Here is a 16,172-nt window from a genome sequence, read left to right on the forward strand (position 1 = left end):
GGTGAGATCTAAAACCTGCAGGGACACCGGCCCTCGTGGACTGAGATTGTCCACCCCTGCGTTAGACAGAATTTCTTCACACATGATCGTAAAAAGATCAAAATTCATATTTTTTGTATTTTAGTTTGACTCGGTGTGAGAGTGAGCCTCCGAGACTCTCACACTTCTCACCATAATTAATCAATTCAATTGAGTCGTAAAACGTCCTGTGTTTATCTTTAATCATCAGAATACTGACTCCACCTCTGCTTGCATCATCAGGTGACGACGTCCTTACGTCACGGTTTGCGTCTGGGGGTCGAGGAGTCGTGCTGGCGGCTTTGAAGCAGCGGTGAGTGAAACGTGTTTCCTCAGACTTGCTACAGGTTGCTCATAAAAACACATCTCATCTTATCTGTGATGCTCAGCTCTCACAGCGCCCCCCGCAGGAGGGAGGTCAAAGTTCACTTCTTGGACCCGATGCCGCTCCACTCTGCGGGAAACCCCCCGGACGCCCCTGCTCTGAGCTCCCGGGATGCAGCGAAGGATGCTGGGGTCCAGATGGAGACGCCGCTGTCCTCTGGTGACCTGGGAGATGCCAGTAGCACAGCCGCCGCCGCTGCCACTGCAGCTTTGGCAGCTGCTGCTCCTCTCTTCAAGGTGAGTACAGCTGATAGATCGATTCAGCCCGTACACATGTTTATTTCTGCTTTTTCCACATGTGAGTCTCTGGGACCGACTCACTGCTGCCTCTGCTGGACATCAGAGGAACTGCAGCTAATGTTTAGCACCTCTGTTTGTGTTTGTTTACAGGCTCAGTCTGATATGGAGGCTCGAGTGGCTCAGCTGGCTGACGGCATCCAGAAGCTGCTGCAAGCTGACAGGTAAACTGTGTGCACCTGTCGTCTCGTTATGCTGAAAACAAAAACAATAAGAGAAAAATAATTCTGTGTTATAAAAAGTCACTTTAAATGAAGTGGAGATGTGACATCACTGTGACATCACCGTGTCATCAGGGAGGGTGGGGACAGAGGGCGGAGCATGAGCCAGCAGACACTGCAGCACCTGGAGATGCTGCAGTGCCAGCAGGTGCAGCTGCAGGTGAGTACAGGAACACCTTTAATGATGTCACCGTGCTGAACAATAGCAGCAGGGCGTGTCAGACGTGTTATCCAATCAAAGAAAATGTAAAACCTGGGAATTGTAGGAATAAAGATGCGACGCCTCCTGCGTCTCTTTCTACACTTTCATTGGCACTTCTCTCCTCCAATCAGAGCCAGCTGCTGGAATCAGCCCTCAGGATAGCGAGCGGCCATGCTTTAGACCCGCCGACGCACCTGCAGGTCACACACCTGGATGCTGCAGGTAAGCACACAGCAGTTTGTGTTGGTCAGCATGAGGTGCGTCCTGTGAGTCCTGACATCAGCTCAGTGGGTCAGCCTGGAGCTTACACACATTGGTACAGGGGAGGTCACAGGAAGGTGGAGTTTGCAGTGTGCTACCAATCAGAAACATGGACAGGTGTACCAACAGCAGAGCAGATGCATGTTTGTGCTGTGTACTGTTCCGACCCACACATGACATTTTGAATTATTTAGCAAACAATAGATTATAAATATCAACCTGTTTGTCTGCCTGATAAACACCTGAAACATAATTGTTTCAAAAACCCTGTAAAAAAATAAAATCATTTTCTTTTTTTCATCCAGTTACTGAAAAATCTTCCAATATTTTTTTCATTTTATGGCTGATTTAAAAACACATTGTTTGGACTTAAAGTGCAGAAATACAGAGAATTTTTGAGCTCTTAAAATGATAAAAATGTTATTTGTTTGTGTATAACAAACAATGATAAACAAATAACTAAGTTTTGGACTGTCAGCCCTGAGGTGTAATGAGGAAGGTGAACCAGCAGGTGGCAGCAGTGTGTGTGTGTGTGTGTGTGTGTCAGTACTGCAGGCAATCCGGTTGTTCAGTGATGACGCAACGAATCCTACTTCCGGGTCTAAAGTAGTCTGCGTTTAACCTAATTTTAAACATTACTATAATCATGTTTTATGTTACATAAAATTGATTAGTGGATCACTTAACAAAAAGGCTATGAAAACTATTACTATTTGTAGTAATTACAAATTATTTGAATGTTTGTAATTCTTTGTATTGCACCCCCTGGCATATGTTAATTTTGTTCTGATTGTATACATGTTCTGTATACTGTTTCTTAATAAAGTTTAATATTTAAAAAAAAAAACAGTAGTCTGCGTTTAATATGGCTTTTGTGTTGTTAACATGTTTAATGTTTTGTATTTTCTTCTATTTGATCTCAAAAAGCTCCTAAAACAGTCAGTGATCACTGTTGACCTCCCTCGGCTTTTATTACCGCTAATCATTTATTTAAGCTCAGTTTTTAAAACCTTAGGATGTAACTACAGCCCAGCCCATGCAGCAGTATATGAATGACTAACCTCGTATTGTGGATGGATTATCTCAGTTGTTCTCCTGGCTGAAGTTTGGTCCTTTTACAGCATCCTGCCATGTGATTACATTTGTTCCTGACCACGAGAACACTCAGGTTAACTTTTATCGAGTGGAAAAAAAGTTAGCTTGTTTATATTATGCTAACATAGCTGTGTCGCTAGCAGTCACGCAGCACATCATTATATACCAGCTAGCCAAACTTCAGTAACCCTACAAACGTCACTGCTGTTTAGTTTTCTGTCTTCATTTATGCTGGAAGTGATAGCAGAGCTGTACGTTTAAATTTTTTTTCTAAAACTCCGCAGTCAGGACATGCTATATTGTATTTAGATAGAAGTTAGCAGGGAGTTAGCTCGTTAGCTTCTAACTCCGTTAAATGTCATAAATTCCATTTTCATGGATGCCTGGATGTTAAACTCAATTGTTACACCTGGTAGAGCAGAACGCTGATCATTTTATTAAAGATGAAAGACTTTAGACAGTTTTTCAACTCTCAGTAATGCCATAGTGATCGTTTGATATATGGACCTGCAGCGGAGTTTAGACCCAGACACGGCTAGTGACGTTAGACTGAACAATCGGATGGAGACAGTTGTCATGGTAACCAGAGTGTTTGTAGTAGCGTGACTATTTTTTTTAGCTTCAGTGCTGAATTTAGATGTGTGTATGTGTGTGTGTGTGTGTGCACATCTGTCGAGGCAAATATCGCAAAATTCATGTCTGAAATTCTGAAATATGCTTTCAACATCTTCATGAGATCCACCTGGAAAATCCTTGTACACCTTTCCAGGCTTTCCAGGCCTGGAAAACATTGAAACTTCATGGATGATTAACCTCCGTCTCTGATTTGTCTTCTTCTTCACTGCAGCAGCAAACAGCCTCGGCGCCCAGCCACCGAGCTCCTTGCCAAATGTAGCTGTCCCTCCTGCCCCAGTTACCATGGAAACGCATCGCCTTGACCAATGGGCAGATCAAACCAGGTGAAGGGGGGAGGGGGGAGGATGTTTTTGTGGGTTTGATGGAGGCGGTTTTGTTAAACAGAGACTGAGAGACACAGACAGGAAACAGGCTCAGGGTTCAGGTGCACTCCTGACACACCTGGAAAAGCTTGAACCTGCATATTAAACAGCCACCAATCAACATGCTCAGAAGGACTCTTGGTTTTTTGGTTGTTCTTATTTATGTGACGCGTTCAGTGAGCACACATGGAGATCTGAAGGGATGCAGGGCCAGCACAAAAACAAATCTTTATTACGTTTTTCGTGTGTTTATTTAAGAAAGAAAGATAAAGATGTTTGATTATTCGCACAGATCCACGTGAACCGAATAATCAGCTGAAGCTGAAAATGGAGGCAAATAAAATCCTGTAAGTCACAAACTGACTCCAAGCTGGATTCAGATGTGCACAGAACTGGTTTGACTGCCGGGCTCTAAACGGGCTTTCTCCTGGTTTAAAGAAGCCTTCAGAGGTGTCGACACACATTACTATCAGTGATCTGCATGTGGTCACCGTTTGGTCTGAGTCAGTTAAACCCACCTATGAAAAAACAAGCCAGTGATTTTCCTGCGGTGGAAGAGCAGAGTGAAGCCCTCGTGTGTTTTAGAGACAAAGGTTAGATTAGTTCCTGTGCAGTGATGCTTCAGCTAAAGCGATGAAAGGTCATGTGAGAGCATGTGGAGGTGCTGATTGGTCTGCTCGGTCAGTCGGAGTGCTGTGTGAAGACTGGAGCAGGTGGAGACATAAAGGAGCCTGGGAGTGTCTGAATGCTACAGCAGGTCTGCGTCGCTGCATTTGCATAATCATTCATAGTGTGTGTGTGGGGGGTGGGGTGGGGGGGGGTGCTACAGTTGATCCTGTATTCTGCAGCTTCTCCTCGCACGTTTCCATGGCAACGCCAGCAGTATCCATGAGAGGCACGCAGATGCTTTTGTGTGTTTATGGCGATGGCACTAAGCCAAAGCCGCCACCCACTGCTGATAACTGAAAAACCGCAATATTCCCAGAATGCACCAGTGTAGTGCATATTTTCATAACTCACCTGTGTAAACTCTGTCAAGGCAAGGTTACATAACAGGGGCGTGGCCTCCTTGACTGACAGGTGGGTGTAGTTGCTAGCTCGTGCTAACTGGACTGTGGACGTGTTTGTGTTGCTGTGAGGTTTCTGTACGAACAGACGTCTTTTATTGTTATGAATGAGCAGGTGACTGTGACAGCCAAGGCCAAACTGCAGCCAAGTCCCTCTGTGAGTTACAGGCTGTGAGGTAACCCCATCCTGTTTGTGCACACTCTGCTTGAAACTAGTGTAGTTTTTATTTTTCCGCCTGTTTGATGAACTGCGTGCGGACAGCTCCACAGAGACTCATTGCTCAGTGATGTGATTGCTGTCTGCAGCAGAGCTGAAGCTGCTGTGTGGAAAATCGGGATATTTTCCACAGTCAGACGTGCTCTGAGCACTGAGAGGCTCGGGTCAGAGAGCTGCCCATCACGTCACATCATGTCTGACTGCACGGCACCTCGATCAGGAGACACATGAGGGGAAGGAAAGAGGCAAACAAACCTCTCCTATTGGTCAGTTCTTTGCTTTAATCTAAAGAGATTTACAGTATACCACAGTAATCCTTTGCTGATTACCGTAGTATACTGCATGTGTTACACATCACAAGACTGATTTTTACTTATCGCTTATTTATTTAACTGTGCTGCACAGCTACACTGAGGGTTCAAACAAGAGCATAAATTAACTTTACTGAGCTCTGAAGACAGAAACCAAAGAAACATCAGAGCAGCGAGGGCGATCGAGGCTCAGTGCATACTGAGAGAGAGGAGGGGTGGGTTGGAGCAGAGAGGTAAAACCTGCCTAGCAACACGGATGCCTCTGCAGCCCAAAACCCCAGGGTCCACCTTTAATATTCCACCTTAAACTGCTGTGAGGTGATGAAACACCTATGCTGTTGTTTCCTCTGAGGAGGGGGGCGTTGATCTCAGAGTTTCTTCTCAGGGGGGGGCAGCAGACCCCCACCCTCAAAAGCCAAAGACTGGTAAAAGGAGCAGGAGTTATTTAACCCTTGTGTGGTGTTCGTATTTTTGTTACTCAGCCAGTGTTCATGGGTCTGGTGGACCCGCTAGAGTTTTGGCTTTCCAAATTAACACTATCAAACAATTTTATGTTAAATTACTCAACAGATGTTTACTTCATCCCAATTACAAGACATATGAACAGCAAACATGGTTAATTTTTTCCCTTTACCTTTGTTAGATCACATTTATGAATTAATGTGCTTCTCGTTTTTCTTTTATATAAAATGTTATAAATAAATCAGTTATAATCAAGTGGAGTGAGTGGAAAGACAACACATTTACACGTGAAAAAATAATTAATTGTTTAATTTTTCTTTTGAAAAAAACTGAACACGGGTCTCACAGACCCGAACACCATACAAGGGTTAAAGAAACAAGCCGTGATACTTTTATGATGACTCGTGAACAGCCCCACAAACTACAGACAAAAATATGATGGGGGGAGAGGCCTCAGCCCTCCCGCTGTGTGCCCCCTCCGGACCGTGTGTGCTGGGGTCAGACCCGTGAACCCCGGCAGCTGGAGTGCTGCAGGTGGAGCGGGCTTCTTCTTTACCTGGATATGACAAATACAGGATGAAGAGGAGGAGGTGGGGGTGACACAGATGGGGGAAGAACGAGGGCAACAAGTGAGATCATGGAGGGGGAGGGACGGTGACGTCAGCTACTCCACCAGGTGGCATTGTGTGAGAGGGGGTAACAATCTGAATTCCTCCGCTTCCCCGGGAGTGATGCATGCAGGGAAAAAAAAGGCAGAGCTCCCTCCTCCTCCTCCTCCCTCCATCTCTGCAGCAGCACACGGAGCTACAGCAGCAGGAGGAAGAGGAGGAGGAACAATAAGCTCAGAGGAGGCTCCGCAGTCCGGCGGCGTGTCGCAGTTTTAGCGGGAGCTGGTGAAGCGGCTGCCCGGAGGAGGAGGCAGGGGGCCGGCAGAGGGAACATGTCCTCCCCGCAGGTGTCCCGCCGGCAGTCGTGCTACCTGTGCGACCTGCCGCGCATGCCTTGGGCCATGATCTGGGACTTCACGGAGCCCGTGTGCCGCGGATGCGTCAACTATGAGGGCGCGGACCGGATCGAGTTCGTCATCGAGACTGCCCGCCACCTGAAGCGCGCTCACGGCTTCCAGGAGGCCCGCGGCGCCGCGGGAGCGCCCCCGCAGCAGCAGCCCGGGGCGACGAAGAGCCAGGCGGCCATACTAAGCGGCAAAGAGCCGCCGAGCCACCACCACCACCCGGCGGATGGTGCAGCCAAGCCCCAGCATCCCGGGACGGACCGCTACTCGCTGGGACGCTTCGACTACGGCGTCAGGCCGCCCACCGGGCTCGGAGGACCGAACGGCTTCAAGGACGACGGCCCGCCGGAGCTGAACCGCCAGAGCCCGAACTCCCGCGGCAGGACCCCCGCCGGACCGCCGTCCGCCGCCGTGCCACCCAGCCTGCTGCCGCAGACGGGCCGGGCCGAGCCCGGGGCGAAGCGGCCCGCCTCGGTTTCCGCCGCCGACCCGGACCGGGAGCTGAAAGAGAAGCAGCGCAACGCGGAGGTGCTGGCAGAGTTGAGCGACAGCCTGCGGAGCCGCCAGGAAGAGTGGGCGGGCCGGCCGAAGGCCGTGCGCGACACGCTGCTTGCGCTCACCGGAAGCACGCCCTTCGACGTCCGCTTCAAGAAGGACCACGCGCTGTTGGGCCGCGTGTTCGCCTTCGACGCCGCGTCGAAGCCCGGCGCGGAGCATGAGCTGAAGCTGTTCATCGAGTACCCGAGCGGTTCCGGGACGGTGTTCTCCAGCGCCTCGGGGGTGGCCAAGCAGATGTACCAGGACTGCATGAAAGACTACGGGCGCGGGCTGTCGTCCGGCTTTAAGTACCTGGAGTACGAGAAGAAGCCGGGCTCCGGGGACTGGCGGCTGCTCGGGGACCTGCTGCCGGAGCCGCTGCGCTTCTTTCGGGAGCCGCTGTCCGTAGAGCTGCTACCGCAGCCGCACGCCGACGGCGGCTTCCCGCTGCCGCCAGGACGGGCGGGGGGCTCCCGGCCCGGGCTGAGGAAGAGGAAGGCCTCCCCGGAGCCGGACTCTGCGGACGAGCAGCAGCGGCAGCAGTGGCTCGGGGGCCCGGGCGAGGCCCTCAAGACCCCACCGGAATCCGCCACCGCCCCGCCGCAGAACGGACAGTCCCCCATGGCCGCGCTCATGTCAGTGGCGGACGCGCTCGGTAACGCGCACTCGCCCGGCAAGGACAGAGACTCCGCCGCGCACTCCAGGCACGCGGCCGGCAGCCCGGCGTCCCCGGCCTCAGCCTCCGGCCAAAGGCGCCTCTCCTCCCGCAACGGGGACCTCGGGCTGCCCGCGCAGGACCAGGTGCACGCGCAGAGCGTGCCCGACTCCCCCGTGGCCAACAGCGGACCGCTATGTTGCACCATCTGCCACGAGCGCCTGGAGGACACTCACTTCGTGCAGTGTCCCTCCGTCCCCGGACACAAGTTCTGCTTCCCCTGCTCCCGGGAGAGCATCAAGGCCCAAGGGGCTTCCGGGGAGGTGTACTGCCCCAGTGGGGACAAGTGCCCGCTAGTCGGCTCCAACGTGCCCTGGGCATTTATGCAGGGGGAGATTTCCACCATCCTGGCTGGAGATGTGAAGGTAAAGAAGGAGAGGGACCCCTGAGGAGGAGGTGCTGGAGCCTCAAGCCCAGACTTTGTTTTTTATATTCCCTGGATAACAGCCCAGGTCGAGGTACTTCAGCCTGCCCCCCACAGAGATTCGCTCTAACTTAAACTCAGTCAAATATTCAAACCATGAAGAACAGCAAACTGTTTCAGTCGTTTAGAGTCTGGACTGGTGATCACGTGAAAGCTTTTCTGATTTAACACTTTCCACCTTCCTTTGTCATCGTCTGTTTTTGATGTGACGGAGGTCAAAGGTTGAGTTTCAACCTGGCGTCAGTAAAATAAATGAGTGTTACTGATCCAAAGCAGCGCTGACACTCTTCAGTTTATACGTCGAGCTGCCTCCAGCTCCGTGTGTGTGCAGTAAGATCATGCATGCTATAGTTTCTGCCCAGCACTCAGTCTTCTTTACTGTGAGGCTTAAAATAACCTCAATATTCTGTTAAAATGAGTTCATGTTATTACAGGTGTGTGTGTGTGTGTGTGTGTGTGTGTGTGTGTGTCATTACACCCATGAGTACAAATGTGTGACCACTGCGCCGAACCGTCAGCCCGTTTCTGCATCTGTAAAGAAAACCTGACAAAAATACGTTGAAGGCTTGAAACGGAGATTATCGTGATGCAGTTTAATAAACGTCTCGGACAAGCAGGCGATTCTTATTTTGAAACAAAGAAATATGTTAAAATTTATAAGAAAAATGTAATCGTCCAAATTATCCAACAAACTCCGATGTATGACATCAGAGTGATCTTTGGTTTGTCTGGCGTTTAAACTTGCGCGTTTACTTTGTGAATGAGTCGTTTGTGTTTTTGTCTGTTGTTCAGGATGATGTGCTCACAGACTGAAACAGTTTGACTGAAACATGGAACATTACTGACGTTAATCTGTGCCTGTTGTGTGGGTCCAGGTGTCGCTCCTGCCGTTGCTCATGTTCGTCTGGAGTTTGGTTAACATACAGTCACAGTTTGTGTCCGAGTCGCCGTCACACTTCTCACAGTGAAACTCACATCAGTTATGTTTGTTTTAAATGGTCGTAAATTCTTCCTGTTTGATAAACGAACCCGTTGACGACCGGGTGGAGAAACGCGTGGAGGGGAGGCGTTGCTCACGTTCAGCGTTTATTACCTTTGACTCTTTCTAATTAACGTCGTGGACATCATCAAGCTCGTGATCTCAGAATGACATCAGGCTGTGACTGTTGTGAAGCAAAGGTCTGTTAGCAGCGATGAGACCGGCGGGGAGTTTCAGGGCGTCTTTGTGCACGTTCCCACTGCAGGAAGCGGCCGGTAGGACGCCGTTTCAGGAGGAGAAAGCGCTCACTTACAATCCGTCGCTCCACGTTCCCACTCTGTGGAGCCGCACTCGCCGCAGCTGGAGGGGCTCTTCATGAAGGGTTATTCCAGAAATGCAGCTGAAGCTGTGGAGCACGCTCACAGCAGGTCCATACCTGTGTCAGGCGTCCTCACTGTGAGCGTGCACACACACTCGTCTTGAACGGATCGTCACAACGATCGCCACCGTCCGCTGTGAGCTCACAGAGCCTTTGTTAAGTTATTACTCGTGGTTTTGGTGCCTTTAACGAGGCGTCGCACAAAGATCAGCTCGGTAACGTTCTCGGCGGTAGACCGTCACTCCTGTGGCACGTCGGCAGAAGGGGGGGGGGGGTTGAGCTTAAGATGATTAGACAATAACTGGCTGTGTGCAGACTTGAACTTTAACCTCAGGCTTGTTGGACGTGCGGATGAAACGGGCGTCATGCTGTTTACAGAGCCGCTCCTCGCCTGAAACAGCTGCAGCATCAGTTCACCTCCTCTAACCCAACATGGCTGAGAGGAGGCGCGGCCGCGTTCGCTCGTGACTGATCTCTGCACCAGCTTTGAGACGAGTACAGACTCTGACTCGCTGCAGCCGTGAGCCGTCACCGTTCAGCTGTGCGTGTTTGCTCCTCATAACTCGCTTATAGAAACTTTCTGGGCTTTAAAAAACAAACAAACTTCATAGTTGGATTCGTCCAGCGAATAAATGTTATGTTTCTGTTGCACCTGGATCCACAAAGCAAACGCAAAGATGGAGGTCAGACTGATGAATTCTTCATTTTCAGTCAAGTTAAAACAAGTTAACTCCCAAATGCAGAGAGTTTCTGCTGTGGACAAACTGGTTCCAGTGGTTTGAAGTGAACCAACCAAAAACGCCTCGACTTTGGCCCTGACAGTTGGAAGGTAAAGTCACCTCGATGAACACATCTGCTGCTCGTTTGCTGGTTTTCTTCTGTTTGAACTGGACAGGAAGTGAGACCCGTGAACACGCTAGCTCTCTGACGGCTGTCGGAGAGACTAAACAGGAAGTTTGTTTCTTCTGCCCGGAAAGCCAACGGTGTCAGAGTATAATTATGCCGACGTTTCACTGCAGATGTAAACGAATAAATCAGCATTAAAAACAGACGAGCAGGACGTAGAGTCATGTTTAAACGACCCTTGGAATTGTGTTTCGTTTCTACCTTGTGTCATGATCTAAATGTAAAACAGAAAAAAACCTTTTGTACTTAAACTGTGTCAGATGTTTTGTGACATCAAAGAGGAAACCGTGCACACGCCGTCTTCCCTCCGTCCAGGTTCCAGCCGAGTTTGGAGCAGACAGCTGAACTTATAAATATTCTACATGTGGATGTTTTAGAAAACGTGTTTAACAAAGAAACGAGCGTGTTGTGTTGTCGTGGAGATGAAGGCGTGGTCAGTGCCGTGGTGTTTAGGAGGTTCAGTGTGAGGCAGCCGGTAGTCACTAACACATGCTCCATTTTTACATTAGAAAGTCGTGTCTGTAAAGAAAACAACAAAAAAAGCAATTTTTTTTTATTTTTATAGAAATAATTTATTCATATTATCATTTTGAATTTGAATTTAATTTTTCCTTTCTAATATATTTTGTACTGCAATAAGAAGCCCCTCCTCTCTGTTCCTGCCTCACATTAAGGTTCAGCTTGTTTTGTGTTTCTGTTCAGATAAAAATGAAACTAACACATTTGATCTTGTAACGTGCCTTGGAGCTGAGTCGGTTGTAATAAATTCCTTTTCTGTCAAACGTGACGTTTCTTTAATGCCACACTCGACTTTATTTTGAAATTCTGGTGCTGGAATCACTCACGTCCTGTGGCTAAAGGCTTCTTTCAGTAGAAACTGAGTCAGGCTGTGATGGAGCGGCTCACCTGTTTTTCCAGAAGTCCAGCTAAAGTAAGAACACTGGAGCGTCTCACTTATTGATCTTTACGTCTTCAGGAAGTTGTGTTCGGATCAAATCCAGGCCTCTCAGGGAAAACAGCCACATTTCCACCGTTCGCTGTGGAGCTTAAACACAGCACAGGTATTTTCTGAATTTGTCAGCTCCTGAAATCCTGCACTCAGCGTCTTCACATGGACGCTTTTATGTTCTTGTAATTCCAACATTTGTATTTGACAAAGATGCAGATTTGATTGACTTGAAGCCAAGAGCGAAACTTTCTCTGCTGTCTATGCGTTGATGAAGAAACACGAAATGTTGAGCCTTACTTTTCATTTTACATTCACTTGAACTGTGACCTTTCCTTTGTCACCAAACGTGATCAGCATTGTAATGAAAGCTCGAGGAACTCGTCCATTTTCGGGCTGTGTTGGACTGTTTGGTGGGCCAGATGTGGCCCCCGAGCCACATGTTGGAGTCACAAATGTTAGAAATGATCATGTGAGAAGGAGCCGAGCGGCACCAAAGTGTAACCAGCAGAAACGCAGATCAGCGTGGTTAGCATTCACACAGCGAGCTGCTGCACTGAGCCAAGGGCACCTTAACCATCACTGTCCACACACACACACACACACACCAGGGGTGTTTTTGTTGTTCAAAGAGAAAATCTGCAATGCAGCAAGAAACTACAAGTACAGCGAGTACTGCAGTAATGGTAGTACCGGTACTGCATCAGGAGTTTGTTAACGAGACAGCAAGGACTCTGATTAAAGACACGGCGTCGTATTAAGATCCAGAAACTGCATCTGCTCAGTTCACCTCTGCTGCGCTCTGATTGGCCGCGCAGTGTCTGACAGAGTGTTTTTGTGCGTGCAGCTGCAGCAGCCGAAGCGGCTCAGACAAAGACACAATGCTGCAGGTGTGTGGATTTACAGCAAGCTGCTCTCAAACCTGCAGCTCGTTTCTCGCGCTCTGAGAGCGAGTCGGGACATCCACAACATCAGCGGCTGCTCTGAATGTTTTCACATTCTGTGGCTGATCGCGGCGTGTGGGGACGACACGGTTGCCTAGAGCTCAAGGGTGTCGCGCTCGCTGTTCTGATCACAGAGGAGGCAGCCTCTCTGCGAGCTATCCTTACTGGATAAAACGTAGATATTGACAAAGTTCCCTTGCAGTTGAAAGGTCATAAATTGCAATAACAGGTGATATAGGTGGTTTCATGGGATGTCTGGGGCTCCCTGCCTGAGCTCATTGTTAGAAGCGTCATGTTTATCCTGAACCACAGAAGCATGACAGCATCCGCTCGAAAACTGAAAAGTCTGAAGTCTGGCACAGTGCGGTGAAGAATGCCAGCTTGGATCAGTCTCCATGTTCAGACACAGTTGAGTTAGGCGGAGTGGGCAGAGCCTCCGTCAGTGAGTCGGCGCTCACGTGGGCTGAATGTGCAGAGCTAAATAAAGACATGGAGTCGCAGCGAGGTTTGATTCATCTGTCTGCGCAGCACCGCGGTCGGTTCTCTCCCCCTCCTCTTCGTTCGCTGTAGCCGTGGAGGAGGATGCTGTTGCCATGGTTACCAGCTTCACATTTAAAGACATAATTTATTCAGGAATGTGCAGAGACAAGCGCTGCAGTGATCGGCCGCTCTTTAAACACTGACAGAATCGTAATCGTAGGCGTCAATAACTTCACATTTGTGCCGATAAACAAGCCCCCACCCCTCTCTGCGTGTCACGGCGTTGACTGCATTTAAGACGATGATGTCAGCACTCTTTTTTTTTTTTTTTTTTTTTTTTTCTTTTTTTTATGTCCATCAGCACTCCCCGCCGGCCCCCCCAACCCCACACACACACCTATTACTGTTTGTGGTGTCGACCCTCCCCCACTCGCCCGCTCGCCCGCTCAGAAGCCTCCGTCTCGCTGTGTTTTTATGTCGCGCGATTGGTCGACTTCAGCTCGTGCTGCAGATTTCATGCAAACTTGATTTAGCTCCACACCTGCAGCGGATCCGTATTTTGGAGTCCGGATGCTAAAACGCTTTATGTGGGCCAGATGTCAGCTATGTCATGATATTTGAACCACATCTGGCCCACCTGACATTTTCCACCCGCTGTGTGTCTATTCCACTTCATGTACCCCACTTAGGTTCAGTCAGCATTCAGCCAGCTGTGTGTGGCAGGTCCACATTTAGCCTGTACGGCAGCAAAGGGGGAGGGGGGTCTACGTCCACAAAGTGTCCCTTTTTGGTCCACATTTAACCATAATGGATTTTGTCTCAGGTAGTTCAGCAGTTAAGCCGGGTCTGCCTGCTGAAACTCACCCACAGGGCCTCGTGCCACACACAGGGACTCTCTTTATTTAACATGTTTAAGTATTAGACCCAGACCCCACCACACATGTGGCTCCACATCTGTCCTAGGCAGGTTAGCCCGTTCGGGTCCACATTCAGGCAGCACAGCAGTCCACCTGTGCTCAGCATTAATCATCGAAGGAATGCGGTCCACGTGGGCCTGCACCGATCCGGTTTTAGCTCGTGTGTCGAACACGCAGCGTGCTCGGAGCGCTGAAGGGAAGCACAAGGACAAAGAAAAGGGTGAAGCACAAAGACGCGGCATTAATAGTCATCCGCAGCCGTTACTACGGCGCTCATGAATTATTGCTGGCATGTAAAGGTCTACAGAGAGGAGGAAGGGGAGGCCCGGGCCCCCTCCCCCCGCCCGTTTCCTCCATCAGCATCTCTGCTCGCTGTCACCATGAGAAACCACTGGGGTGTTGCCTAGCAACAGCAGCAGCAGACAGCCTGCAGCAGCTGTTTGTGATAGTTTCTGAGCGATTAAATGACAGAGGGCAAGTTGACAGCGGCGCCCATTTTATCCCCACCCACCGCCACATTTCCAGCTTCAGCGAGCGTCACGACTTTAGCTGAGGGCGTTTGGACCTTCTGAGATGAAGGTCAGACCAGGGGCGATTCTAGGATCAGAGCTTTGGGCGTGCTGAGCACCCAGAGAACTGCCCAGCCAGGCAAGATAAACTTTACTCGTTACAATGACACGTCTTCCCCGTCTCTGTCAGTCCCTGCATCCCTACATGTCTCCAGTTGTCCCGAGTTCCTTCTGACTGTCTCCTTGGTGCATTTAAACCCCTGTTCCTCCCTGTCCTCGTCGTCTGTTGTCTTCATCTCCGTTATCAGTCATCATAATTTTACCATCTCTGTGCAAGTCTGCAAATTTCTTTATTAAATCATAAGATTCTTGAATTCATCAAGTGTCTCTGTGCCTGGGTCCTCGTCACAAAGCATGACATCACTGTTTTGTACATTTTAACACAATTTAATCCCACATTTGTGAAAGAAAAGCAAAACACTTTTTTGAAAAGTCTGTAACAAAACCATCAAATCTGATCAAGGTTAAATGCTGCTAAAGAAGAATGGATTGGAATAGAAAAAATACATATCCTAACCTTAATTACTGGGGAGGATAATGAATGATGCTCATAGTGAGTAAGAAGTAAACTGACTGCATTTTTTTGACAGAGATTCACTTCACCTACCGCCTGCTGGTGTTGGCCAGAGGGGCCGATGGTGCGATATGGCAGCCTCGCTTCTGCCCCAGGGCAGCTGTGGCTACAACCGTAGCTGCCTCCACCTGTGTGTGAATGAATAGTGGAATTGTAAAGCGCTTTGGGTGCCTTGGAAAGCGCTATAAAAAATGCAATCCATTATTATTATTATTATTATTATTATTATTATTATTTTTAAATAGATTGTATTCAATTAGATAAAAAATTACATTAATATGAAAAAACAAATACTATTAAGATCACTAATGAAAAGTCTTCTCTCAGTGTACTTTCAACCAAAAGGCAAATAACCAAACCACATGTACATCTAATAAAAGATAAATATTGAAACACAGATCATTTGTTCTTACACTTTTACCTGAATGTGGCTCCTGGGTTTAATCTTGGCACATATGACAAAATAACCAGCTTCTCTCATTCCATTTCAAACAGGACAGTGGTAACAGCAGTAGGCTGCGGACAGTTTAAAGATTTAGATTTTAAATAGGCTGCATAAATTTCAATGGGAGCAACAGGACGGTCAAATGTCGCTGATTTTACTACAGAGCAGGACGGATTGTAGGGCAGCAAACATCGTCGGAAAACACGTTTCCAACACTATAGGTTACCTGCTGTAATGTTTTCAGCTAACAGAAACATGGTCTGACTCCTACCAACTATATAAAGAATAACTGACGGTTAAATGCAGCTAACGTCCTGTTTTAAGCCAGGCACTTACACCTCCGCTCCGCTGCGTCTCAGCCACCATCGCTCTGGCAGCAACGGCGCTACAGCCAGAGCAGGGGAGAGGCAAGCTGAGGTGCTATGATTCATTCATAAAATCGCCCTGGGTCAGACGTTTCTGAGGGACCTCAGAACGTCTCTGTTGTATCATCAGAAATAACCGAACTCTGTTCTGTCAGGCCATAGTCGCGATGTTACGGTGGGACTCGCTTGCGAGCCTCGGGGGGGCGTTCCTCTCCGAGCTCGCATCATTGCGTACATCCTCCTCAGTCTGTATATTTTAGTTTTGATATTCTGAGACCATTTTGTGATACTGTGTGGTTTTCACTTTATGTAGTTTGTACCTGCAAACTCCCCACGATGTGAAGGCGCCAACGCATCAATGTCCTCGCTGCGTGAGTCACACTGTCCTCAGAGTGATTCCAGACGCTTCCGACGGCCCGCTGTGTGTGTGTGTGTGTGTGTGTGTGT

At 48.8% G+C, this 16,172-nt stretch overlaps 2 protein-coding genes across 4 annotated transcripts in view; both read left to right on the forward strand.

The window, feature by feature from the left end:
* The window catches only part of kiaa0586 (KIAA0586 ortholog), a 30,915-nt gene that overhangs the window by 3,578 nt on the left and 11,165 nt on the right, over nucleotides 1-16,172 (forward strand). For all 3 annotated transcript variants that reach the window (XM_005751755.1, XM_005751757.1, XM_005751759.1), the window contains exons 2-7: nucleotides 262-331; nucleotides 408-639; nucleotides 793-863; nucleotides 996-1,080; nucleotides 1,254-1,344; nucleotides 3,326-3,437. In XM_005751755.1, the coding sequence (XP_005751812.1) occupies nucleotides 262-331; nucleotides 408-639; nucleotides 793-863; nucleotides 996-1,080; nucleotides 1,254-1,344; nucleotides 3,326-3,437 (661 nt within the window). The remainder of the gene's footprint in view (nucleotides 1-261; nucleotides 332-407; nucleotides 640-792; nucleotides 864-995; nucleotides 1,081-1,253; nucleotides 1,345-3,325; nucleotides 3,438-16,172) is intronic.
* Nucleotides 6,236-9,848, forward strand: irf2bpl (interferon regulatory factor 2 binding protein-like). Its single transcript, XM_005751754.2, has one exon. It carries the CDS (start codon nucleotides 6,474-6,476, stop codon nucleotides 8,184-8,186), a length of 1,713 nt encoding a protein of 570 aa, XP_005751811.1. The 5' UTR covers nucleotides 6,236-6,473; the 3' UTR covers nucleotides 8,187-9,848.

Source organism: Pundamilia nyererei, unplaced genomic scaffold (genome assembly GCF_000239375.1).
Source record: "Pundamilia nyererei isolate P.nyererei 1_Seehausen unplaced genomic scaffold, PunNye1.0 scaffold00325, whole genome shotgun sequence".
NCBI classification, from domain to species: domain Eukaryota; kingdom Metazoa; phylum Chordata; class Actinopteri; order Cichliformes; family Cichlidae; genus Pundamilia; species Pundamilia nyererei.

Excerpts from the sequence above, each read along its gene's own strand:
- irf2bpl (XM_005751754.2), top strand. The coding sequence starts at position 6,474 with ATGTCCTCCCCGCAGGTGTCCCGCCGGCAGTCGTGCTACCTGTGCGAC.